This window comes from Tubulanus polymorphus, chromosome 12 (genome assembly GCF_964204645.1).
Source record: "Tubulanus polymorphus chromosome 12, tnTubPoly1.2, whole genome shotgun sequence".
Taxonomy (NCBI): Eukaryota; Metazoa; Nemertea; class Palaeonemertea; order Tubulaniformes; family Tubulanidae; genus Tubulanus; species Tubulanus polymorphus.
The window spans coordinates 347,924-375,594 of NC_134036.1; the positions used below are offsets into that span (position 1 = coordinate 347,924).

Here is a 27,671-nt window from a genome sequence, read left to right on the forward strand (position 1 = left end):
CACTGAAAATACGATGGATATTTTGGTAGTTAAAAGCGTTCAATAAATCATAGATTGTATTGAAGTTCTTTTTTTCAGCAGAAACGACGTACCATTTGAAATATCATTTTTTTCACAAATTACACATCAAATTCAAAATATGACCGTAAGTTCTGAAAAAAATATTATAAATATGAGATTAAGATTATAAACAGATTTCATATCGGTAAAAATCGCGTTATTTTGCAGTTTTTCCCTGTCAGGACACTTGGTTGCTAGGGGCAACGTGAGAAGAACCAAGATGGCCGTAGTTGTTTTGTAAAGAACTCGCAGAAAACACTTTCAAATCTGTTCGCATCAAGTTCGCAAACGTCGAAAAGTTTGCGCAATCTGGTATATGAGATGCCCGAGGACCTAATTGTGTATTTTAACATCAATAGATTGCCATTGATTGTGATGATTTCTTTTGGTCGTGAAATGGCAATGTTAGCTGAGTGGAACTGACAAAATATTATTACGAAATCTTAAAATCGTCAAAATCGTTTTTTTTAGAATCAACCGTTGCTAGGCCTGTATGTAAAGAGTATCAAATCGTTTTAGGTGAAAGTGGATATTTTTTTCCGATTGTGATTTTTTGAAAAATTGTTGTGGCCATCATTGGCCAAGTATAGCAAATCTTGTTCAAAGAATTTAAACTGTTTGTGGCAGTCATGGCTGTTTTGATGTGTCTATAATTTGTGTTGCTAGGCCAGTACTTTATGAGATAAAGAATATTTTGGCTTTTTTCTGGTTATGATTTTGCAGAATTTCTGAGAATTTGGACATATAGGCCTATTGAAGAAAACTTAGGTCTGGTTAGCTGGTCTGGTTAGCTTACAAATTGACATTGTCTTTTCTTATGTAAACAATTCTAGTTTTCAGTTACTTGATTATGAATTTTTTAAATCAGATTTGTTGTTTTTTGTGATTTGAACTGTGTTAACAAACTAGTAATAAAGCGCCAATTTACTGATGCCTTATGATGCCCCATATACTTAACTACTCTTCTATTCTGCTTGTAATTTGATTCTACTAAAAATTTGCCTAAATTACCTTTTTAAGTTTATTTAAGTTTTTGAGATACAAAGAAAAGCCCTTATGAATTCTGTTGATTTATTGGTTTGACTGCAAATAGGCCTCATGCAATTGAGACATGTAATTTGGGTTTCGTTAATAGTTTGATTATAAGACAAATGATTTGGAAAATTTGAGAGTTCTTTTTAGATTTTGAAGAAAAAGCTATAAGGAAATTCTTTGATGGTGAATTAGATTTCCTCTTTAAATGTTTCATTAATTTGCTAGTTCTAAATATTAGAATATGATTTCCTCTTCCGCAGCCGGGAACAGAAGGAGCATTCCCTTCAAGACGGAGCATTCCCTTCATTGTTGAAGATGGCGTCCCACGACCCGCTGATAGCTAACGGGACGACACGTCGCGATATTTCCTCCAACAATGATTTAGACGATTCAGCTCAGTTACCGGGCGTCGACGCCGATCAGTTGAGAGCGAGGTTGTATTCGTACGCCCCGAAACAAGCGTCGCCCCCGAAAGCTCTGCGGTTTAATCGCCCGACGAAATCTCAAGTACGACGCGCCGGAATACCGTCAGGACCTAAACTAGAACCATTGGTAAGCCGTTTAGAAATAGGGCCTGAAAGATCGGCTATTCCTGCCACCAGATGGCGAGCGTAACAATCGGACATTTTGATCAAAACTTACTTCATTATCAAATTAACAATTTAGATGAAGTTGTCTTTAGAAAAACTCAAGATTGATCTTTACAGTTTGCTATTTGAAATGATTTTTGGAATGTCGTTGAATTTCATAATCGCATTTATTTTTAATTGAATCCGGGCAGAAATCTGGCATACTAGCGCCATCTGGTGGATGTTCACTTGCCACGAGTAGAATCCTGACTAATTGTATTGAATGTATTTATATTTCAGCCTGTTTTACAAGTTCATCAATATCAAAACCGTCCGGAATATATTCACAGAATTTACCGCGAGAAAATAGCAACGAAAGATGAAGACTCGACGAGCGCCGGCGGTGGCCCGGAGCCGAAAAAACTCAAACGGGCCGGGTCCGTAGAACCGATGGAACGCCCGAAAAGTGCGGCATCGCTCCCGGAATTACCGGATGATCTGAAAGTGAAGCAGGTGAGTCGATCTATTCACCCCGAGCCCAAAAAATCTGCTAGCCCCCTCCCCCCAAAAAAAATCGAGCCCTCTACCCCAAAAAATCTGCGAGCCTCTTACCCCAAAAAATCTGCTAGCTCTTACCCCAAAAAATCTGCGAGCCTTATACTCAAAAAGAAAAACAAACTAAAATTCAGCCTCAGAATTTCATCTATCCATGAGTAATTCCTCTGACAATCCAAGGACTTAACTTAGGTCAACTCTCCAAGACCTGATCAACAGAAAACCTTTTTACTTCATAGTCATCTCTTTGAGCCTGAACCTGTTTGTAGATGATAGATATTCTGTATATAATGAATTGTACATTGTTTCTGTCCGCTGTCACGCTGCTGGCCGACGCTGCTCTCAGGATTATTACACTACTGATTATAATTGCGACGATTTTGAATTGAAATCTGTCAATTCATCGTTAGTCTCCAGTAAAACGGATTCGGAAATCTCCGCGGAGAAATCTGAGAATATTAAATCAAAATTTAGTTCCGATGATTCGGAGGAATTCGAGAATATTTCCGCGACTTTTCAACCTCAAAGACACGCGAGAAAACTGAGCGTCTCCACTCGAATTCAAATATCATACGACGTTTTAGAAAACATACGAAATACTGCGCAACAATGCGAGCGGCGGTCGTCAATAGCGATGAGAACGGACGATACGCCCGCAAAGAGTCGACCGGCAACATCTATATTGAGTCGGAGAAAACTGAGTCGAGCTCAAACGTGTTTCAGCGTCGTACGATTCGCCGACGACGACCGCAACAATACGGACCAGTTTATCGTCAATAGCAACAACAACAACAACAGCAGCAGCAGACGTAGGAATGATGAATTCTGTGATTCCTCAAGATTAGATACTGATATCTACACCGCAGCAGATGATGATGCGACTGATAGTCTCAGAGGTTTAGCAACAGGAAATGAAGAGAGTGGATATTTGAATTCCACGGTGGATACTGCGTATTGCAGTATGTCACAGGTGGATGATTCCGCGTTCTCGACGATATCGAAATCTCAATCGTTAATTGCGGATTTAACCGGACTCAGCGAAACCGGATATTTCAGTCAATCAGATTTCTACGAATCGACAGTGAATCTACAAGAGAATCGACGTGTGAATCGCGAGGTGATGAATCTATGCATGATTCACTTCACTCTGTTACAAGCATGCTGCATGTACAACCGATAAATATTCACTTATATTTAGCTTTTATCGTTTATTATTTTAATGATCTTTTTATTTCATCTGTTTTCCAGATTTCAATGTTTTCGATTCTCTATAAATAATTGATTAAGTTCGTTCTCTATTCGCTGTTACAGGATAGTTTCCACCAGGGGTCGCCGCTATCGCCGACACCCCCTAAAGACGCGAAACCCTTGTCGCCCGGACGAACGAAGGTGAAACAAGCGGCGACGTCGAAGACCGGGCAACTTGAGGAAGGTTTGTATTTGTAATCTGTGATCTGTAGAATTCAGCAAGAAATGACTGTGGAATCATTGTTTCTCAATCATGGTGGGCGTTGACCTGAGACTTAGGGAATCACAAAAAGCTAGAAAGAACCACGGAGTTTGACAAATTTTATCAAAAACCTGTAAAACTCTGGATAAATTCGGATATTGCTATTGATAATGTGTTTCTTTATCAGTACGTGATTCAATGAAAAATGAATTATTTGTAACATTTTAAACTTAGAAATGTCTCTGATTCACTGTGGGAATTTTGTGTAATCACATGGAAAAATCAGGGAAAACTAAACAAAATTGTTAATGGGTGAAAAGTGGCGACACTGAGGGAGTCGAAAAATAGCAATGAATTTGGAAAATCATTACCAAAAAATTAGGGAGAAAAGATCAAGGAAAACTCATTGTGTAAATGGGCGGAAAGTGGCGCCACCCTGTAATTTATTTGATTGTAATATTTCAGTAGCGTTAACGATGAACGTTTCGATCGACCCGTTAGAAATCGTCCGCTGGATCCGTGAGACTCCTCGAGCCGGATTTCTTTATCTCAGTCCTGCCTGTTCTAAATCATCAGTTCATCATCACTATTATAACCTCAAGTAAGTTGTACTTCATCATTCACGTAGTTATCTGATGTCTGGACCCTGCATCTATCTCAGACAACCTGTACCTTGTTCGTCCTTCATTCTGCTGTCTAGGGTTAGGTTTAGGGCCTACACCCTTCGCTCCAATCTACTGCCTGTATCCTGCATCTACCTCAGACAATCTGTACTCTGCACATCCTTCAATCTACTGTCTAGGGTTAGGTTTAGGGCCTGCCCCCCTCAAGACATTTTCCCTCAGATAACTGACCATTTGACTGGTGAAGTCTGTGCGATTGATTCTCCGTGCATGCTGATAATATCTCTCCTCTGTCTGTTGGGGTCAGGGGTAAAAAAACTGTAATTCATTTTCAAATGAAAATACCACAGAATACCCCAGGCTCGAGACAGAAAGGACCTGCTGAAGTCTTGAAGCTTTGACAATCAGTTTTTGTATTCGACATTGATGATTTTTTTTTTTTCGATTTGTTTTTTTTCGATTTATAGAATTGTAAATCACGAGAACGTCAATAAACACGACTACTTGACGATCAGTCAGAAAGGTGTAACGCGTATCCGTAGCGACGACGAAACTGAATTCATTGTTCTCGATCGATGGGAACAGGAATATATACACTTTCAAAAACTACGAAAGGTCAGAAGAAAAATATGGAAAAAATGTCAAATTTTCTCCTTGTAGAAATGGAATTGTTTTGACTCATTATCCTACGTCGTTCGCCGATATTTTCTCGCTGTTTTTCGCGGAGATTTTTAAACGCAGATTTTCTCTGCTATTTCAGGTGAAAGCGTTTTATTTATTCCGTAAATGGAAAGCGTTCAGCGTTTGGAGGAAGAACGTGCTGCACAAAAAAATTCACAACTGCAAAAAAGCTCTCAACGAGAATCTGTTCATTGTTAATATGGTGAGTTTTGAAATAATCAGAAACTTTTCTGAAAAGTAAATCAAATTCCAGTGAAATCAATACCATGTGCTGAGTGGGAGAGAGAGGCTTCTATCTATCCGATGACTCGTTTGATAATTTCCGGATTTGGAAGCCTAAAAATCCGAGTTCAAATTTCATCGAAAATGAACTGATTTTTCACTACGAATAACCCGGTGTTTTGTTGCGCCATCTGGTGGTACCCGTTGTACTGGTGGTACAGGTAGTTAGACGAGAAGATGCACAATATCCGTGTACGATGATGACGAGAGAAATCCCACAATAGCGAAGCCAAGATTGAAAAATTCTATATCAGAATGATTATATTTGAGGAGCGACTTTACGGCTAACATCAGGCGTACTGAGTGGTACAGGTGTTCTGTTCTATTGATACTGTTACTATGTTGTATTTTTAGTCGTTGCGTCCTGCTCTGTTAAACGTTAGAGAGATGTGTTATCGTATCAGCGATATGGGATTGTGTAAAGTAGAGAAGGGTCACACGTATGCTCTAACGGAATTCCGCGAGGCGCAGTTCGAACAGCTAAACGAAGTCGCCGGACGACTCACCGAGTTCAGAGATCTCGTAAAAGAAGTCGTGCGTTCGGCTTGTCGTACGGCTCTGTTAGAAGCAGGTTTTACTCCCGATGATTATTTCTTCGACGGCGCCGACAGTCCGGGTAAGTCTGCTGTTTTAAACTCCTCGTTATAACGAACTAACAAAAACTTATCATATTTTACAAGTGTAGAAATTCGTTTCGAATGTGTGTAAGTTAATCTGGATAATTTCACACATTCAACTCTTAATTATCTGTCACCCAAATATTGAATCTCTCATAACAAAATTTAGTTCCTTATCGATTAAAATGATATATATCTAACGACCACCTGTGATTATCAACCAGCGAGACAACTGTCCTAATAGTGTAGAGGATACTCAAGAGTCTGAACTGGGTAATAACAAACCATCAGTTTTCTGGTGCCATGAAGTTCGTTGTAACAAGGTTACACTAATGTTTTCATCTCCTCGGTGAATGTTTGCTGAATTTTAGAAGATTTCTTTATGAATTTAATCTCGAACTGTTGTCTCGTATCGGCAGGAGCAGACGGAGCGCCGGGAACGTCCTCTAGTTACATGCAGAGCAATTACGATATGGATATCTACGGAGAGGCTCCAGATAAAATGACATACACGGAACAAGCGAACAAACGGGCTCACTGCAAAAGACTGACCTGGTAAATATTGAAAACTGCATGATTTTCTATTGTAGACATTTAGAAATTCTTTAAATTTTGACTTTGTACCCTATTGATATTCTTGCCTAAATTTCCCGGGCCTGGTTTTATAGACTGATATTTACTTTTTAGCCCTCAATCCTATCCACAAAGTAATTCATAATTATTTGAGAAATTCAGTTGATAAAAGGAAGGAAGACCTATAAATCCTATAAACTTGAAGTAATATGAATTTATCATTATTATTCAGTTTTATTCGGCTAGCTGATTACTTGATAGTCAACACGATGCACGTACTAGCGGTGAACTCGGTATCCACACTACTGAACTACCTGACCGACCAGCTACAGAACACGCCACCTATTGCTGAAATACAGGCGTTCATGAACGAACCGGAAGAGGTCGAAGAAACCGAGGAAGAATCGAAGAAGAAGAAAGAAGAAAAAGTCGATCCCAACGCAGAGGTTTGTGTCCGATTAATCAACCTCAACTTGACTCTAATGTTCACAAATAGAGATTCATTTTTAAATCAATTTACGATTAACTGAATTAATGAAAAAATTAAATCCATGTAGGACTTAAACTTATTAATGAAACTGTGTGCAGAGTCCAGTTTCACAAGAAAAAGTTTAATCTAAAATTGGGTCAGTTTAAATGTTGTCATTCAGTTCGCACATTTTCATAAAACTGCTTTAGTTCACATACAGGTCATATTTTGCGAACTGAAATTGTCAATATATTTTTTCCTAGGATGAAGAAGACCAACAGAAGATCCTGCCACCCCTATTTACGAATGAGTTCATCTTGGAGCCGAACCAGTTGATTTTCTATCCGGATCAGGACGAGTTTCAGGACAGTATCGTTGAAGTGATTAAGAGATTTCAGGACGCTGTACTTAGTGTTCAGAATCTCGTTCCTGATCAATACTTCGACGCTTTCACCAGGTAGGAGTTTATTACAATACTACAACGTCTAGTGTGGTAAGAACCTTCACAAACAATCATCAAACAATGTCAGGTTTTAAGGTTTAGATTTTCACAAAGAATCCTATGTGACTTGATGTATCAGATCCCAGTTCCTCAGTTCTGTTGAGTTTGCGACTTGAAAACTAGGACTTTTTCACCCTCAATGAACCGAGCTCAACTCAGGGTATTGAATATTAGCAAGTTTTAGGTTTCATAATTCCTTCAATCCATTAAGAACGTAATCAATAGCAAGTTTGGGGTTGGTTTTTCCCAGAATTAAAAGGCGTGAGCTCATAGGAGAAGAACCTTTTACTAAGAAACTGTAGCCAACACCTGGATTCGAACCAAGAAGGACCAGTGAAATAGCGACCACTCTGAAAAAAATGCGAGAATTCTATTTTGATTTTTTAGGCCGATAATCAACAATAAATTTGAAGATAAAACCTGCGGAGAAGGACCGAGTTTAACGACGATGTTCGACGATGATCGCCACCTACAGACGATCGTGCAAAACATTCGCGAAGCGTTATCAGCCGCATTTAACGCAGCCAATCAGTACGCGGATTGCTTCGAACCGTATCGCGAATTCTACCGTGAAAATGAGAGTCTCGATTTAGAATCGGTTCGTGAAGCAGAACACGGTGAGTTACACATAATCCTGATAGATGGCGACGCAGTATAAATCAGATAGAAATCCTGAGAAGGGAATCAATCCTGCCTCGAATGATTTTAGAGTTATTTGTTATCAAATCTTGTGTTTGACAAAAAAGAAAATGTCTGGATATTGTCTAGAAATTAAAGGATTAATTGTTTAATGTGTGTTTGTCTCAGATACAACAGCAGCAGCAGCAGCTGCATCAGCTAGTGCTGAATCGGCTAGGAGACGTCACAGCCTCAACTCTCTAACTATTAGTTCAGCTAGATTAGGTCGCCCTACAACTAATACAGTACTCGACGGTAACCATACACACAACACTTAAACAAACTGAATTGTTGTATTTCAGTGCTGCACGCGTGCGTCTGTTTCACCAACATTTATTTAGTGAATTTTATCTCGAGATTGTGTGAATAATTGTTATTGTCACTGTCTATTTGTTTCTGCCTGTTTTATTCCCAGTTCCGAAATCATCGAGAAATCAATTTCAGCTCAAATTAATCTCAATTTCCGTTTTGAGAAATCATTTTCAACTCAAATTAATCTCGATTTCCGTTTCGAGAAATCATTTTCAACTCATATTAATCTCGATTTCCTTTTCCGTTATTTTAGACGTAGAATTCTTCCGCGAGTCGTTGGTTCGTTATCACAAACAACACAAGATGGCCGAACGTATCATCGAGAAGCGCCCTCTTGGCATGTTACTGGTAGACGGAACTAAAATGAAGAATCTACTGATTCCGTCTCCGTTGCGATGTCTGGAAGCGATCAACGACATGTTGCCTAAACTGGCGAGACGCGAAGTCGATCGTTTAATAGCTGAGTTACAGGACGGTCAGTTTAAACTCGAGATCGTTCCCACGACGACCAACGAGTTCGTAGAGAGTTTATCGTTTTTGGACGTCGTCCAGGAGAGAATCGACCCGCTCGAGAGAGAGGCTGAAACCGTTAAAGAGATGTATGAGCTGATAGATCAATTCACGGTTCCGACTCCGCCGGAAGACTTCGCCGTTTATCAGGTATATACACTAAATATCAGGGAAATATTGATAGAAAAAATAATAAAAATGTTCTGGAATTTATTATGGACCTGTGGCAAGTGGGAATTCCAGAAGGATCTACCAGGTGTCGCTAGTAATTCTAAAATTCAATTAAATTCTTAACTTTTCTCATTAACAAAATGTATGTGGACAATTCTATAGTTGCAACATCTGGTGTGCACTGTCGGTAATTTGTTAAATTGTGTAGTCACGCCACCTGGTGTGTGCCGTCAGTAACCGATTGATCGTTGTATTTTACAGACATTGAACCCGTCGATAATGAACGTGAAAAACGCTATCGATAAATCATTAACGGAACGAGACGCGAATATCGATAAATTCTGTACACATCTCGATAAAGATATCGGAGAATTAGCGAAGGAGGTCAAAGAGGTCAAACAAGCCGCTCAGGTAGGTTCATTACAGAGAAAGTGCTTTAAAATACACTAAACTATCCACTGGTTAACTGTGGACAACTTTTGAGCAACTGACCCCAGGGTGATCACTTTCCTTGAAGGGTAAAGTCTCAGCTCTTAGACTGGGGCCAGTTGCACAGTCATGACTTAAGTACAAAAGTGGTCTTAAATCTAAAGACTGGTCTTAAGTTGTTAGACTGGCTATAGAACTAAGTTGGTCTTAGACTGGTCTTAAGTCTAAGTCATGACTATGTAACCGGCCCCTGGTGTTAAATCTAAGCATCGTGTGGCCTCGACATCAACTCGATAAATTATCAAAAGGTTTTGAAATCGTGAATTTATATTTTCAGAACAAAATGATTTTGGATCCGAAATCTGAGAAAGATAAAGTTCGCGCGATGTTGAAGAAACTTCTCGATCAAATGGAAGACTTACAGAAACGCGCGTTCACTTATAAATCATATCAGAAAAATTTCAAAGTCGAAGTGACGAAATTCGACGCGTTGGAAGAAGCTCACGCCGAATTGAAACTGAAACAATTGTTGTGGGAAGCGTTGGACGAATGGGACACGATGGTCGTCGATTGGACAGACGTAAGTATCGTTTATTAGATCAGGTTTCAGTTACACAGTTCTGTCGGTTAAACATCTGATTCAAGGGTTGAGATGTCTGAATTTGATAGCCAAACTTCACCAGATATTTCGAATCCAGCAGTTTTCTCAATCTATGGTGGTTTGAAACTTCGAGAGTCCAACTGAATTGACAGCAGTAGAACGGAGTCCTGAGTTTCGAGTTAAGATTTGACTTGGATTTAAAACATCGAAAATGAACAGATTTTAAACTCAAACGAACTGTGGAACTAGATAATTTAGTATTTTAACTCTATTATTTTAAGTATTTTTCTCTAGTATTTTAAGAAGAGTGAAAAGAACAATGTGTCTATGTAATCATCAATATTCCCTAGTATTGTAATGACATGTGTTTGATGAATATTTTGATATTGAATTGTAATTCAGGCGATGTTAGAATCACTGGACCCTGAAGAATTGAGCACTCAAACTACAAAATACGGTAAATCTGTTTATCAACTAGAGAAAGGTTTACCCCCGAACGGAGTTGTGCCTCTGTTAAAAGAGAGAGTCGAAGGAATGAGAGAAAAGGTCAGCTTTAAATCATATATAGTTTACAATCAAACTGATCAACAGATTTACTCAAACTGATTGTTTTTTCCAGCTGCCGATATTAACAGATTTACGTAACCCGTCGTTGAAGCCTCGTCACTGGGAGGTGATCGAATCAACAATCGGATTCAAACCGACCGCTGAGGATCCGTTAACTCTGGGTAAACTGGTCGAGTTGAATGCGTTCGTTCATACTGAAGCGATACAGGAGATCGCTGGACAAGCAAGTTCTGAAGCCAGTCTAGAATCAATACTCAAAAAGGTACGTGTCTGTCACAGGTGGCGGGCGGGCTTTCAACGCTAGGTCTAAATTAGGAAGCTTCCATAATTATGAATAGAATCTCTACTCACTGGTATCAGCATACAATGATTGCATTACAGACAGGTCTGATCTGGGCATAGGTATCTCTTGATCTTCACAGTCTTAGTCCTATCAGCAGTGTCTTATTAATCCTTACAACAGCTGGGCATAGCAGTCTCTTGTTAGTCCTTACAATAGGGCATAGCAGTCTCTTGTTAGTCCCTATAGCAGGGCCATAGCAGTCATAGCTTATTCCTAACATGTTGGTCAGGTATTTTGATCAAGTTGTCCTCAGCTGGGTATAGCGTCAGTCACAGTGAAGTCCTCACAGCTGACCTGATGTAAGGCCAGTCCTCATTGGCTATTAACCCTAACCCTAGGTCCTGGCTAGGATTGGTCAGCTAGTTGGTGACAGTAGTAGTTGCTGTGATTGGCTAACCCTAACCCTAGTTGGCCAGAGTGGTTTGCTAGGGTTTCTGTGATTGGCTAACCCTAACCCTAGGTCTCTGGCCCTAGTAGCTGGTCACTGATTGGGCAGTGGAGGTCATATGACCTCAGTGAGTAGTGATCAGATGTCAGCTCATGTAGACCCAGACACACTGCTATATACTACTATATACAGGGACCCATTCAACGATCAGACAGTTCATATACACAACCTATAGATCTAGACTACAAACAAATAGAATCCAATCAAATCTATGAAATAAACACCTGAATTTGTAGAAATTTAAAAAAAATAAAATCAAACTAGGGCTGGAAATGAACCAAATCTTAGATTTTCATGATTCTATGTGTAGGAGAACTGTTCTTAGAAAGAGAAATCCCAAGACTTCTCTTATAGAGAAATCCCCAGACTTCTCTTATAGAGAAATCCCCAAACCCCTTTTCCATGCCAGAAGTAAAAGCTGATGTACCATTTTCCTGATAGATACCAAATGACGCTCAGGACCGAAGCAGTCTAAGATACCCGCAAGTTTCACTAATTTGACCCTAACTCAATTCAATATATCCAGAAATAACAGTCAAATATAATTTATGATGTAAATTGCGATGTAAATTGTGATGTGATTTATGATGTAATTTATGATGTAATTTGTAGGTTGAAGATTCATGGAAAACGATGGAATTCGTAACAATCGCTCATAAAGATTCCAAAGACGTTTTCATCGTCGGGGGAACGGACGAAATACAACAATTACTCGACGATAGCAACATCAACATAGCAACGATCGCTAGTTCACGACACGTCGGTCCGATTAAATCACGAGTCGACGACTGGTTGAAACAACTCGACCTGTTCGGAAAAACATTGGTGAGTTTTATAATCCTTGTTTTACTCAAAATATTTTCATGGTTTTACTTAAAGATTTGTTGATTTTAAAGCGCCCACTTAGCTGGAAGTCAGGGAAAGCCAGGAAAATGTCTTTTTGAAAAAGTCGGGGAAATTTGTTGAGTTAGAAAGATTGTGTGTTAAATCAAACAGTTTATGTCTATGTTGTACGTATTTGACTTGTGTTAATTGATTGAATTCTTAGCAGATCAAGTCAGGGGAAACAACTTAACATGTCAGGGAATAGTCGGGGTAAAAAGCCAAATAAAAATGTTGGCTGCCAAGATTTTCATGGTTTTACTCAATATTTTAAATGTTTCTATTTTGTAATGTAGGATGAATGGTTGACGTGTCAGCGTAACTGGTTATACCTGGAGAGTATATTCAGCGCTCCCGACATTCAGAGACAGCTCCCAGCCGAGGCTAAAATGTTCATGCAAGTCGACAAATCTTATAAAGAAATCATGAGAAAAGTGAATAAAGTTCCACTGGCGATACGCGCTGCGACGCAACCCGGTTAGTATTCAATCAGAAACAGACCAGGGACTGCAGTTACTCAAAACCTAGTTAACTGGTTACAATTCAAATCTAAAAGTCATTATGTATTTATCCACTGGTTAACTGTAACTTCTGAGCAACTGCAGCCTCTGATTGTCAGGCCCTGGTTGAAATGTGACTCGTAGAGATTTGAAGATAACTAATTTTGAAATCTAGAATCAAACTTAACCTTGTTACTATACAACTGAGTCTCCTGAGATATGAAGAATAAGAAAATGAAATCAAAATCGATATTTTTTTTTGCATCAGGATTATTGGAAACTTTCCAGAACAATAACGCTTTGTTGGATCAGATACAGAAATGTTTGGAGGCGTATCTGGAATCGAAGAGAGTTGTGTTCCCGAGGTAAGTTACCGCATGGTGCTCTGAGCGCCCTGGGGTCAGTTACTCAAAACTCGAACCAACCTTTTGAGTAACTGGGCCCTGTTTCATAAAAAGATGGACTCCTAAATCAGTGTAAGATAAACTAAATTGATAATAGGTTCGTAGAGGAGGCCTGTTCACCAGGTGTAGAGAATGAATACAACAAGACTCATGAAGCTACTAAGAAATACTTAAGATATTGTTTTGTGAAGCTGAACTTTGAGGTAGAATGCGGGCAACCCTCAATCTACGGAATGTATTTAGAATTTTTCTCTGATTTTGTTTCAGATTCTATTTCTTATCGAACGACGAACTATTAGAGATCCTCGCTCAAACGAGGAACCCACTCGCCGTTCAACCTCATCTGAGGAAATGCTTCGACGCGATCGCCAGTCTGGAGTTCGGTATCCAGGCTCCGACGTCGAGCGAAGGTAAAGCTACTCCGGATGTCGCAGCTGCTGCTGCTGCTGCTGCTGCTGGAGGAGATGCTACTCCAGAAATACAATACACTAACGATATCCTGGCGATGATCTCTCCGGAGAAGGAGAAAGTCAGTTTAGGAAAGGTAGGAATCAGTTTGCGTCAGGGACCGACACTATTTTGAATATACAGTAAAAGTCTTTTATAACACCACGGTCGGGACCATTGGAAAACATGGTTTTACAAAGAATTGTATTTTCATTGAATTTGAGTTAGATTTGGCAAATTTGTTCTCTGGAAAATGTTGTTGTTAAGAGAGCAGTGGCATTAAACAGAATGTCTGCGTTGTAACGGACTTTTACTAGTATTTGTTATATGCAACGTTTTTCAGATCTGATTTGAAATGTCGTATTTATTTTGATAGGGTTTGAAATGTCGTATTTATTTTGACAGGGTTTGAAATGTCGTATTTATTTTGACAGGGTTTGAAATGTCGTATTTATTTTGACAGGGTTTGAAATGTCGTATTTATTTTGACAGGGTTTGAAATGTCGCATTTATTTCGATAGGGTTTGAAATGTCGTATTTATTTCGACAGGGTTTGAGATGTTGTATTTATTTCGACAGGGTTTGAGATGTTGTATTTATTTCGACAGGGTTTGAGATGTTGTATTTATTTCGACAGGGTTTGAAATGTTGTATTTATTTCGACAGGGTTTGAGATGTTGTATTTATTTCGACAGGGTTTGAAATGTTGTATTTATTTCGACAGGGTTTGAGATGTTGTATTTATTTCGACAGGGTTTGAGATGTTGTATTTATTTCGACAGGGTTTGAAATGTTGTATTTATTTCGACAGGGTTTGAAAGCTCGCGGTAACGTTGAAGATTGGTTGTGTAAAGTGGAAGACGCGATGTTTAAGAGTTTACGTAATTTAGTGAAAGAAGCGAAGAAAGATTACGAGAGGCGAGAACGCGAGGATTGGGTCGTTTTACACGCGTCACAGGTTCGTAAATACGACACAAGGTGGCGCTACTTACCTCGAAATCGGGGAAAAGTCTGGAAAATTTCTTTTTAGAAACGCCAGGGAATAATCAGGGAATTTTGTAAAACAGCTAAAAATCAGGGAAATTTGTTTAGACAACTAGACCGCGCGTATATCAAACAGTTTCGTCCATGTCTTGCGTAGTTGACTGAGTTAATTGATCAGATTCATAGCAGATTAAGTCTTGAGAAAACAATGTGCATGTCAGGGAATAGTCTGGGAAAATTGGCCACACTGTAAGAATTGAATTCTAACAATGATTAATTTCTCATTGTTTATTTCTATGTCTATTATAGATTGTATTGACAGTATCACAGATGATGTGGTGTCGCGACGTTACTGAAATTCTAGAAGCTGATTTCAATCGACTCGAAGGAATGAGAGATTTCGAAACAAAATCCTACTCTGTACGAAACCAAGATAGAAAACTTTCTAATAATGCGTTCTCTGGTTGAATTAGTGATATATTTGTTGATCGTTTTCGTTGTAGGATTTGAATAAACTGGCCGCCATTGTTAGAGGTGAATTACCTCCGTTAATCAGGAATATACTGTGCGCGCTGATTACACTGGATGTACACGCCAGAGATATGATTACTGAGCTCGTTAAACAGGAGGTTAGTAAAAACATACCTCTGAACCCTCTTCAGCCCTTATCCCCACTACAACTACACCCTCTAAACTCCTTAATCCTCCCCTTACCCCTCTGGACAACTACACCCTCTAAACCCTTTACCCCGCAACAACTACACCCTCTAAACTCCTTAATCCTCCCCTTACCCCTCTGGACAACTACACCCTCTAAACCCTTTACCCCGCAACAACTACACCCTCTAAACTCCTTAATCCTCCCCTTACCCCTCTGGACAACTACACCCTCTAAACCCTTTACCCCGCAACAACTACACCCTCTAAACTCCTTAATCCTCCCCTTACCCCTCTGGACAACTACACATTTAAACTCCTTAATCCTCCCCTTACCCCTCTGGACAACTACACATTGCTTAACCCTTATCCCCACTACAACTACACCCTTTAAACTCCTTAATCCTCCCCTTACCCCTCTGGACAACTACACATTTAAACTCCTTAATCCTCCCCTTACCCCCTCAACAACTTCACCCTCTGAACTCCTTACTCCTCTACAAAAACATACACTGTTTATTTCAACTAAGATATTCAAAAGATAATAAAGAAATATTATTATTTAATAAGATATTAAAGATAATCAGAAAATAATCGAAATCTTAAGCAGAAGAAAATATTTGAATGCAAATTTTAAAGAATCATGAAATATTTAACTAATGAACGTTGAATGAAATGTTTTGTTTATATTTTCTATAGTGCGACACTGTGAATAATTTTGAATGGCAGAAACAGTTGAGATATTACTGGGATACAGAGTTAGATAACTGTGTAGTGAGAATGTCTAATTCACTGTATATTTACGGTTATGAATATCTGGGCGCTTCGCCTCGTCTCGTCATCACGCCGCTTACCGTAAGTTCATCAATCTCTCTCAATATCAACCGGGTTCGGTTTACATGAAAAAACTCATATTTCTAATTTACAATCAAAGTTTAACGCCATCATTTTTAATGCCACTTTTCGCCAAAATTTTTCAAAGAACTAATTAGCCTGATCTAACGAGAATTAAATGGATATACTATTCTTCATAACGCCAAATTCGATATAACGCCATATTTTTCATGGGTGCTAATGGTGACATTATAAAGGTTGCTATTGGTTACGTACTTAATGCTTTCAGTGACGGCAACAATTAAGTTAACCGTTTTAAAATTCAAGTTTTTCATGAAACCGAAACCTGGGCTTCTGTTTACGTGATTTCAAATTCTAACATCGATTTCTCGATTTATCGCGTTTTAGGATCGCTGTTACTTATGTTTGATGGGTGCGTTACAACTCGACCTAGGTGGCGCTCCGGCTGGTCCGGCCGGTACCGGTAAAACAGAAACGACGAAAGATCTCGCGAAATCGCTGGCGAAACAATGCGTCGTATTCAACTGTTCCGACGGTTTAGATTATAAAATGATGGGCCGATTTTTCTCGGGTCTCGCTCAGTCGGGCGCGTGGTGCTGTTTCGACGAGTTCAATCGTATCTACATCGAGGTATTGTCGGTCATCGCTCAGCAACTGATCACGATCAGAAACGCTAAAGCGGCGAAAGTTCAACGATTCATGTTTGAAGGACGCGAGATTAAACTGGTGTCGACGTGCGCCGCGTTTATCACGATGAACCCCGGTTACGCGGGGCGTACCGAGTTACCGGATAATCTGAAAGCATTGTTCAGACCGATCGCTATGATGGTACCCGATTACAGTAAGTCTCGTCCGACAACTTTTTTACGCTTTTATAAAAAAATAGACCGTTATTTTGAAGATTTAAAGATTTATCATTGAAAATCAGTTTAAGATTCTATCCATCCTCGGAGACTGATTTGAAAATGAATTTTGAATAGCCTTCTAAAATGGGTAGAAGAATTCTTACCAAAATGTCAATTTGGTAACAGATTTCTGTTGTTAAATCTTCAATATTGTCAGTCTTTTACGTAGACTACATTAGACTGTGACAAGTCAGAATTGATTTCGATTCTTTTGCTATTAGAAATGTATGTTAGAATTATGATCGGATTGTAATTTTATTCTCTAGGATTGATCGCGGAGGTGATCCTGTATTCGGAAGGGTTTGAATCCTCAAAGACTCTCGCGTTGAAAATGACGCAAATGTACAAACTGTGCAGTGAACAACTTTCCCAACAGGTTCAAATCTATTTCTCTTCAAATTGATGATAATATCGATAAGTTATAAGTTATTAGTTAGAATCACTTATTACATAAAAAATCTCCTTACTCTTTACAAATATAGAGTAAGATTTTAAATCTCAAAAGAAAAGATTCAAAAATAGGTTGATTTTAATGAATTGCTTGTTTAAATACTGCGGGAGTCATTGAGCTCATTTTCTGATTTAAGGATCATTATGATTTCGGTATGCGTGCGGTGAAGTCCGTGTTGGTGATGGCCGGAGCGTTGAAACGTCAGAATCCCGATAAAAATGAAGACGTAGTTTTGATCCGAGCGTTGAGAGACAGTAATCTGCCAAAATTCTTACAACAAGACGCCGTACTCTTCCAGGTAAACACGCGATTCACAACTAATGAGAATAAACCAACAGTTGATGTTTTAACACTTTATTTTCTGACGGTTTCGAAATTTTGACTTAACTTCATCAGAAAAACAAAAAAATAAATGGTTTTCATTTTTCAGGGGCCGGTTCCATAGACAGGGCTTAGACTTAAGACCAGTCTACGACAAACTTAGTTATATAGCCAATCTAACAACTTAAGACCAGTCTTAAGGTTTAAGTCCACTTTTGGTCTTAAGTCTTGACTATGGAACCGGCCCCTGATGATGAAAATAAGTCAAAACTGTTGGAATAAATTGTTAAATCTCATCAACTGTAGGTTTTACTGATTAACTCTGTTATACTGAGATAAATATCAGTCTCTACCAGTCATGATTCACAGCCCTGAGTGAGAGGAGATTTGAGATAGAGAATAACTGTTGTATTTCAGGCGATCCTGCAAGATTTATTCCCGGGGGTTGAAATACCCGACCACGACTACGGTAAACTACAATCGGAGATTGAAGCTTGTATCAGCGGACGCGGACTGCAACTGGTGCCGGCATTGATTAAAAAAATCATACAACTTTACGAAACGTTGGTCGTACGTCACGGTGTGATGTTAGTCGGACCGACTGGAGGTGGGAAAACTACTTGTTACGAGGTTCGTAGATTCATTTATACTCACAACTTCACTTATTTGAGGAAAATTTATCATATATTGGTTGATAAAAGTATATTTTCAATTTTACTGCGACTTAGATTAATTAGTTACAGATTAAACATTGTTGTTTGACAGTCAATTATCCCTGATTTCTATTGAAATTGTAACGATGCAAAGACTAAATTATTGCAAAGACTTAAGTTTGTTACATCATTCTGGAGATCGCCTTCGATAATGGTTCCACCTTTTTCAAGGCACTTTACAAATTCGTAATCCTATCCTATCCATAGAGGTAGAATTGGTAAGAGTCAGTATTTAACCAAATACTGTGGACTGTGTCCTAATCATGGCCAAAACATTAATACTCATAATCATATCCTATGAATTCAAGATATTTAGGCTAAGAATGATATTCCATTTTCAATTTCGCTATAAATGATATGATATAATGTGTTGTTTTAGGTGCTTGCAGAGGCGTTGACTAAACTCCACGAAGCAGGAGAACCGAACGATTTCTATCAACCCGTTCACACATACGTATTAAACCCTAAATCTATAACTATGGGTGAATTATACGGAGAAGTAAATAAACTGACGTTAGAATGGCATGATGGATTGATGGCTCTTACTGTCAGAACTTGTGTACAGGTAAACTATATTATCATCATAATCATCAATATATCAACTAAATCATCATAATCATCGATATATCAACTAAATCAACATAATCATCAATATATCAACTAAATCATCATAATCATCAATATATCAACTATGGAATCTAAAAGGTAAGACGAACTCAGGATGTATTTGAACTTCTTATTAAGGAAGTATTTTAAGAATCGTTATTGTAGGTTTCACTAGCTTATGTTCTCTCCTGGTAATATATCTCTGGAATTCATCTTTATTCTGTCTCCTCATTTGATATATTAACTATGGAATCTAGAAGATAAGACAACAGATTAACTCAGGATGTATGTGAAGTTTTTACTAAGGAAGTATTTTAAGTAGGTTTCACTAACTTTAATTCTCACCTGGAAATATATCTCTAAATTTCGTCTTTATTTTGTCTCCTTATAGATATTTGTATATCTAATACTTCAATTGACATTTTTGGTCTAAGTATTTTCTTTGTCACTGGAATGATATCAGGTTTGTGAGACTATGTTTTATTTAACAGAATACAACTACCGATCACCAGTGGGTTGTTTGCGACGGACCGGTTGATGCTCTATGGATTGAGAATATGAACACGGTTTTGGACGATAATAAAATGTTGTGTTTAGCGAACAGCGAACGTATCAAACTTACTAACTATATGCATATGTTGTTCGAAGTACAAGACTTAGCGGTCGCATCACCTGCCACAGTCAGTCGGTAAGTAAATCTTCAAAGAAATTTCAGATATAAGGTATGCAAATGATGCCTTATTTCTCCTAATTGACCGGGGGCCAGTTGCTTACAGGTTGGTTAAAGATAAATACTATAGTAACAGTGAACTTTTTAACAGTCACTATGTCAACTATCCACTGGTTAAATTTAAAAAACTTTTGAGCAACTGCAGCCCCAGGTGTCATATCTATAACAAACTTTTGAGCAACTGGCTCCAGACTCTTGCAAATGGTGTTAAAGATAACCGGCAGATAAATACCATAGTAACAATGAACTTTTAACTGTCAACTATTCACTGGTTAAATCTTAAAAACGTTTGAGCAACTGGCTCCGAACTTTTGCAAACTGCTATAAAATTTGTAATCAGTTCATTTCTAAAACTGTAAAATGTTTGTATGTAGTTGTGGTATGGTGTACGTCGATCCGAATGAGTTAAAATGGATGCCGTACGTCCAAACGTGGCTCGCGACGATCTCATCCAAATTCAAAGAAGAAACCATCGAATACATCATGGAATTATTTCAAAAATACGTCGAGGAAGGTTTGAAATTCGTTCACAAGAAGTGTACGCAAGCGATGAACCAGGTACGAGAAATATAATCATTATTCATTGAGCTTAAAATTCATGTAAAATAAGATATACTCATGATACAAAGTAACCTTAAACTAGCTTGATTAAAAGCTTTGATGAATAAATGGTTTTAAGATTTGATTTTGAAAAAATCCTGGGGCCGGTTTTATTGACCGGTATTACCTTTAACCTAGGGGTTAACTCGATTGAAAATGAATTGAGTTAGCCCCCAGGTTAAAGGTAATACCAGTCTATAAAACCGGGCCCTGGATCTGGTTCCACAGTTGTGAGTTAAATTTTAACCAACAACTATGAAATCGGCACCTGTTTAACTTAGAGAAAACTGGCTACAAAAAAGTGATGTATAAATTTCAGGTTGACATCAGTAAAGTAACGACTTTGTGTAAACTATTTGAAGTACTACTAACGTACCCTGGTGGACCGAATCTGAACCAGGATCCGTCGAAGTTGAACCCGTTAGTTTGTACGGTGTTTGTATTCTGTTATCTCTGGTCGATCGGAGGTAATATCACCGATAATTGTTGGGATACGTTTGATACATTCGTCAGAAACCAGTTCGATGATAACGGAGACGCGAAGGTAAGATGAATTTAACGCTGGACGCAGTTTTACAAACGTGATTCACTCTTTAAAATCTCCTTAATCGATTTGAAATAACCTGAATTAAACATGATAAACTTCTAGGTCAATTTATGATAAATAGAATTAACAAAGAAATGAGATCGATTTGAAAGAGTTTTAAACTGGGGCCAGTTGCTCAAAAGTTGGTTAGAGTTTTAACCAGTGGATAGTTGACATAGTTACGATTAAAACTGCATTGTTTCTATGGTATTTATCCGCCGGTTATCTTTAACCAACTTTTGAGCAACTGCAGCCCCTGATTTGTAAAACTAAATCCGAACTTTTGAATTGTAATAAAATCAACAATTTAAATTTTTACCTAGATTCTTGCAAATCATTGACTTTGACTCGAAAATTGAAGCTTAATTGCGTTACCTATATTCAAGTGGGTGTTTACCCACTGAACTGATAAACTTACAAACTGAAAGAGTGTTTGAATATTGAATTGTAACTGACAGTATTGTTGTATGTGTATATAGTTACCGCAGAGCGGAGACGTGTGGAGTTGTTACGTGGATGTGGAAACACGTCGTATGGAACCGTGGGAGAAGATCATTCCGATGTTCCGTTATAATAAAGAATTACCGTTCTTCGAGACGTTAGTCCCGACCACGGATACCGTCCGGTTCGGGTATCTACTCGAGAAAATGTTGATAGCAAAACGATCAGTGCTTTATACCGGTAACACAGGAGTGGGCAAGGTAAGAGCAGAGAGAGAGGGGAGGGGGAGGGAAGGGAGAGAGGGGAGAGATGGTAAGAGCAGAGAGAATGGGACGCAGCTTACTGAATACTGTATGCAATTATATTCAAACTACCTAAAAATTCATCAAACCCAGTATTTGAAACTAAGAGAAGAGAGAGAGGGAGAGATGAGAAGGGAGGGAGGGAGATGAGAGGAAAGAGAGAGATGAAAGGAGAGAGTTGAGGAAGATCTCCAGGATAATGTCTTCTTCTATATATAGCTTTCTACAAGCCGGTATATTTTAACTATGTTCAAGATATTTATTCAGAAGTTAATATTTGTAGCTGCTGCAAGTTAAATACGTTGATGTTTAGTATAATTCCCACTTGAGTCTGTAACGTTTGTTGATCTAATTTCAGTCTGTAATCGCTCGCGGATTATTAAACTCGATATCGGAACGCGCCAACTACTGCCCGGTGTTTATAAACTTCTCAGCTCAAACGAGCAGCCAACGAACGCAAGAGATGATCGAATCTAAATTAGAAAAACGCAGAAAAACTGTCCTAGGTAAGAATCCTCATAAATTACTGTTAGAATAATCTATTCAGTATCAGTAATTAGGACTCCGCTATAAGATGACGTGCTGCACCAGCAGGACATGATCTCAATCAAAATTTAGTTCAAATTCATTGAACTTGGTAAAATTTGGTAAATTGTGTCTCGTAATGAAGTCAAATTGATGTTTAGGGTTCAAGTAATTCATCATTCATATAGAATTTGAGAAATTAGGAATAGATTTTAATTGAATCTAAGGAGAAATGCAGTTATCTTGCCTCAAATGGAATCCTGTATTGCCACAGTCAAATGTAGATTCTTCATTTAGATGATTGTTTCTAATTTCAGGAGCTCCGATTGGAAAGAGAGTGATTATATTCATTGATGATTTGAACATGCCTAAACTCGACACGTACGGTTCACAGCCTCCGATCGAACTGCTCAGACAATACCAAGACTTCGGCGGTTTCTACGACCGAGACAAACTCTACTGGAAGGAGATTCAGGATATGACGATGGCGGCTGCGTGTGCGCCACCTGGTGGCGGTCGTAACCCCATATCGGCGAGATTTATACGACACTTCGCGATGTACTGCATCCCACCTCCATCGGAACATAGTCTTAAACACATGTTCTCCGTAAGTCTCTACCACCTATACCAATTACTCAGACTGAGATCTTTTGAAATTGTCATCAGATTATGCTTTCTTTCGGTTTGAAAAAGTTATTTTGGAGATAGCAGCCTCAATTCATGTTTTTCTTCACTTAGAATTCGGGTTTAAAAAGATATGTTTCAAAACGATACCAAACCTTCTCAAATCATTCCTTGTTGTTGTACAAATATTTCAGGCGATTTTACAAGGATTTCTGGCCGAATTTCCGCATAAAGTTCGCCAGTGCGTTGAACCGATAGTGAGCGCGGCTGTAGAGATCTACGGACGTATGAGTACCGATCTACTACCAACACCGGCGAAATCTCATTACGTATTCAATCTTAGAGATTTATCAAAATGTATTCAAGGTATTGACTAGATTTTCATATCGATCACAATCCAGTTGCACAGTTGACTCTTCAGATAAAAACATTGAAAATCAAGTTTTAACTTTTGAATAAAACTTTTTAAGAACTGTGGAACTGGATCTAGAAACAGAATTTCAAATTCCACCCTAAACTCACTGTCTGTGTTTAATGTTAGGTATACTGCAGGCCGACCCGGGAGTTATTCGCGATAATAAGAATATATTCCGTTTATTCTGTCACGAGTCGATGCGCGTCTTTCACGATCGTTTAATTAACAGCGAAGATAAAACTTACTTCCATCAAATACTGGCGGAAATGGCCGGAAAACACTTCAGCGAGGTGAGAAATCAACCCTTTTAGGGTTTAACCGATTGAAAATTAACTGATTTAACCCTTTAAGGGTTTGAAATTGATTCAGTATCCTAGGAACTTGAGAGATCTTAATGAACAGAAATGTGTAGCAATCATTTTGAATGTTTAAATATTAACTGACTGAAACTGATTTGTTTGTTGTAGAATATTGAATCATTTTGAATATTTGAATATTAACCGATTAAACTGTTTTAATTGTTGTAGAATGTCGAAGCCGAGTCGTTTGTTACGAACCCAATTATATTCGGTGATTTCATTAAAATGGGAGCCGATAAAGCTGATCGTCTTTACGAAGAATTCCAGGACATCAACAAACTTAAATCAGTTCTACAAGATGTAAGTAATTCAACGATTCCTCGTGAACTGTTAGAACTGTATAAATCATGCTCATGTTCCTCACTCTCTCACTCTTTCCTCTCTTATTATATTTTCAGTATCTGGATGATTTCAATATGTCGTCATCTAAAGAAATGAAGTTGGTATTTTTCCTGGATGCGATGGAACACGTATCGCGTATTGCTCGTATGATTAGACAGGATCGCGGTAATGCTTTACTCGTCGGTGTCGGTGGTACCGGTAAACAATCTCTCACCAGGTGCGTAGTATCTCGGGAATTCTCATACATTGAATTCTTTGAGTGTCTTAGAAGAATCTTTAAGTTGATGAAACATTTTGAGTTCCGTATTGAGATGATAGTATAGAATCCCACTATGATAATATAAGAGTTTTAGAATCTTAGACAACGTAGATTCATGTCTTAAACCTCTGGGGCCGGTTCCTCAGTTGAGACTTAAGTCCAAAAATGGTCTTAAATTTTAAGACTGGTTTTAAGTTGTTAAATGGGTTATAGAACTAAGATGGTCTTAAATTGGTCGTAAGTCTAAGCCATGACTATGGAACTGGACCCAGAGTCTTAGAATAGTTAGGTAGGATTACGAACTATTTACTGGTAGCTTCTATCAGGTTTGAAGATTATGCTATGCCTGAATAGGTAGAACGTATTCTAGTTGAAATGAACACACCTGAAGAGACCTCTCTGTAGTTTGTTGATCAAATCCTGCCTTAGAATTTCGTCATAAATTTGTCATAAATATTCTCTTAACTCAACCGCTGGTCTATGAGTATTTTCAGATAATATAGATGTTTATTTTTCTGGTTGTTATATTTCAGATTGGCGTCACATATTTGCGGATATCGTTGTTTCCAGATCGAACTTAGTCGTGGTTATGACTACGCTGCGTTCCACGACGATCTGAAGAAATTGTATCAATTTGCCGGAGTGAAAAATGAGAATACAGTTTTCCTGTTCACAGATACGCAGGTTAATTCTAAGAGTCGCTAATTCAGGAAATTCTTTAAAAATCTTAAACTGCCCTTTTTCCCCCTATTGCTGATATTTTGCAATGCCTCTGACTAATTTGCCGTTTCAGAAAATTCTTCAAGATCTTCACAAGTTAAACCGCCCCTTTACTACTCGATACTAACGCCCCCTGGTGTTGTTTCTATATTTCATATAGATCGTAGTCGAAGAGTTTTTAGAAGACATCAACAATATTTTGAATTCCGGTGAAGTTCCGAATTTATTCGAAGCCGATGAATATGAACAGTTGATTATTGGTTGTCGCCCGGCAGCGAAAGAACTCGGAATCGCCGAGGGCAACAGAGAGGCTATATTTGATTTCTGTATCAATAGAGTCAGGTATGAGTACTATGTATCATCTGTAGTAGACTGAAGTTAAGCCTAACCCTAACTAGTGCCGTACAGAGTACAGTGACCAGTGACTGCGGTCTTATCATTGTAAACTAGTGGATATAGAAATTCTACTTACTGACTGGAATTAGTGTTGATATTTTGACAGTTTTAATCCAATCCTCTAAATCCAAAAATCCAATAGTTTGTCTTCAGGTTTAGCTGATCAATTAATCCATTTATGATAAATCCTGTTTCAAACGATCTCCTGATTCACTGGAATCCTCTTGATAAATCTCTCCTAGTTAAAACAGTTAATAGAGCGAATTGTTTTGTTTATTTATCAATCCTTAAATTGAGTAATTAGTTTTAATGTAAGTTCCTCAGGTCAATGGAGTCTTATGTATTCACATACTGCTGGTATAGGCCTTAACAACAGGGCTGAGGTGTATGATCTATGTGCATTGAACCATAGCAAGTGACTGACTGAGTGAGAGGGCTTCACTGTCACTTGACACCTTGGGGCTAGCTCCAGTTGTCAATTAGGGTTAGCCAGTATCCAATCATAACCCTAGGGTTAGGGTTAGCTCCTCCCACCAGTGACCCTAGGCTTGTGATTGGTTTAGAGCTGGGTGTGGCACCCATACAAGTAAATACACATAATCAACAGCAAATTATTGAAATTTTATTGAACTTAGATGGAAAGTTTATGAGGTTTTGTCTGTTTTAACAGATCCTGAAGGGTTCTGAATGGACCCTGAGGGTTCCACTAGGGTATTCAGAGACGAACATGTCACTGTTATCCAAGGCATACAGTCAAACAGATAGATCTCTTATCTGAATACTATGCCCCTAAACTATAAATGCTACATATATATTTCACTATTTTTCAAATAAAATTCCAGAACCCAACTCACCCACTTAACTCCACTTTACATGAATATTATTAGTTAATAATTAAGTTGGTAATTTGTATTAGAATAAATAGATTGATATAAAATAGAATATTTCCATAAATTAAGCAAAAGATTACATGGATCTCACATTGATGTGCTACACTGATCATATCAAAATACAATTGAAGAATTATTTTTGTCTGATCTGATATTTCAGGAATAATCTACACGTCGTACTGTGTATGAGTCCTGTAGGGAACGCTTTCCGCAGTAGGTGTCGTATGTTCCCGTCACTAGTCAACTGTTGTACTATCGATTGGTTCACCGAATGGCCACGAGAGGCGCTACTGGACGTATCAAATTCGTTCTTCGAACATATCGACCTCGGGGATGATTCGTTGAAAGTAAGAAACAAGGAATAATGTCATAATCTTTTCACTGAATTCTAAACAAAACTTATTTCATTTAAAAATAGAATATATTGATAACTGATTCATATCAGAACATCTAATGTAGTCTATGATATCAGTTTGTGCAGCTGGCATCAGAATCACTTTTTAGTGAAGAAAAGAAAAGTTGTCCAAAATCACTTACAAAATTCAAATAGTAATGTAATGATTTAATTCATGTATAAAAGATATATTGAATATATTTTTGAAATGGGTTTGAACCATGAAAAGTATGATATCGAAATCTCAATTGTCAAAAATAACTTTAATGGTCTATATTTAATGAAACAATTTGTTGATTCTAGAAAAAAAACTGTTTTTAACTGTCTTTAATTTGATTTTGATGAAATATTTTATGAAACTGACAGTAAGTGAATGATGTATTTGTTAACAGGAGATGGCATCAGAAATGTGCGTAGCTATCCATACGAGCGTCAGTGAAATGGCTGAACGATTCTATACGGAACTGAAACGCCGATACTACACGACGCCGACCAGTTACCTCGAGTTAATCAATCTGTATTTATCGATGCTCGGCGAGAAGAAAAAAGAATTGATTTACGCGAGAGATCGAATAAAAAACGGTCTGCAAAAACTACTGGAAACGAATGAACTAGTTGCCAGTATGGAGGTAAATATACACAGCTGTCAACTGTCTCAGATTGTGTCTCAGATTGTCACCCATGAGGGTGTTTTTTTATGGTATTGAAAAAAACTATTGTTGTTTCTGAAACTATTTTCTACTGTCTCTCTAAAAAATTGTTCTAACTCTTAAATTACTTTTTTCCCTGATGCAGTAATTGATGAGTTCGCCGGTCTGAATATAACATCAGCAACTTATACTGGATCAGTTCCATTAACTGAATATTATATTGATATAGTATTTTACT

General features: G+C 38.1%; 1 protein-coding gene across 1 annotated transcript in view; it reads left to right on the forward strand.

Moving 5' to 3' along the window:
- The first annotated feature begins 275 nt into the window (after positions 1-275).
- The window catches only part of LOC141914294 (dynein axonemal heavy chain 6-like), a 46,712-nt gene continuing 19,316 nt past the window's right edge, over positions 276-27,671 (forward strand). The window contains exons 1-44 of the mRNA XM_074805579.1: positions 276-372; positions 1,356-1,647; positions 1,965-2,177; positions 3,531-3,651; positions 4,135-4,270; positions 4,760-4,907; positions 5,053-5,175; positions 5,610-5,871; positions 6,292-6,427; positions 6,678-6,891; positions 7,178-7,371; positions 7,804-8,033; positions 8,660-9,066; positions 9,349-9,498; positions 9,854-10,096; positions 10,520-10,663; positions 10,737-10,946; positions 12,088-12,300; positions 12,654-12,834; positions 13,126-13,222; positions 13,529-13,805; positions 14,520-14,666; positions 15,002-15,112; positions 15,196-15,321; positions 16,049-16,204; positions 16,592-17,045; positions 17,376-17,485; positions 17,697-17,858; positions 18,299-18,511; positions 18,974-19,159; positions 19,692-19,888; positions 20,305-20,488; positions 20,850-21,074; positions 21,596-21,817; positions 22,218-22,365; positions 22,702-22,991; positions 23,203-23,374; positions 23,550-23,713; positions 23,951-24,082; positions 24,181-24,341; positions 24,917-25,067; positions 25,264-25,445; positions 26,550-26,736; positions 27,176-27,412. Of these exons, the coding sequence (XP_074661680.1) occupies positions 1,411-1,647; positions 1,965-2,177; positions 3,531-3,651; positions 4,135-4,270; positions 4,760-4,907; positions 5,053-5,175; positions 5,610-5,871; positions 6,292-6,427; positions 6,678-6,891; positions 7,178-7,371; positions 7,804-8,033; positions 8,660-9,066; positions 9,349-9,498; positions 9,854-10,096; positions 10,520-10,663; positions 10,737-10,946; positions 12,088-12,300; positions 12,654-12,834; positions 13,126-13,222; positions 13,529-13,805; positions 14,520-14,666; positions 15,002-15,112; positions 15,196-15,321; positions 16,049-16,204; positions 16,592-17,045; positions 17,376-17,485; positions 17,697-17,858; positions 18,299-18,511; positions 18,974-19,159; positions 19,692-19,888; positions 20,305-20,488; positions 20,850-21,074; positions 21,596-21,817; positions 22,218-22,365; positions 22,702-22,991; positions 23,203-23,374; positions 23,550-23,713; positions 23,951-24,082; positions 24,181-24,341; positions 24,917-25,067; positions 25,264-25,445; positions 26,550-26,736; positions 27,176-27,412 (8,253 nt within the window). The 5' untranslated portion in view covers positions 276-372; positions 1,356-1,410. The remainder of the gene's footprint in view (positions 373-1,355; positions 1,648-1,964; positions 2,178-3,530; positions 3,652-4,134; positions 4,271-4,759; positions 4,908-5,052; positions 5,176-5,609; positions 5,872-6,291; positions 6,428-6,677; positions 6,892-7,177; positions 7,372-7,803; positions 8,034-8,659; positions 9,067-9,348; positions 9,499-9,853; positions 10,097-10,519; positions 10,664-10,736; positions 10,947-12,087; positions 12,301-12,653; positions 12,835-13,125; positions 13,223-13,528; positions 13,806-14,519; positions 14,667-15,001; positions 15,113-15,195; positions 15,322-16,048; positions 16,205-16,591; positions 17,046-17,375; positions 17,486-17,696; positions 17,859-18,298; positions 18,512-18,973; positions 19,160-19,691; positions 19,889-20,304; positions 20,489-20,849; positions 21,075-21,595; positions 21,818-22,217; positions 22,366-22,701; positions 22,992-23,202; positions 23,375-23,549; positions 23,714-23,950; positions 24,083-24,180; positions 24,342-24,916; positions 25,068-25,263; positions 25,446-26,549; positions 26,737-27,175; positions 27,413-27,671) is intronic.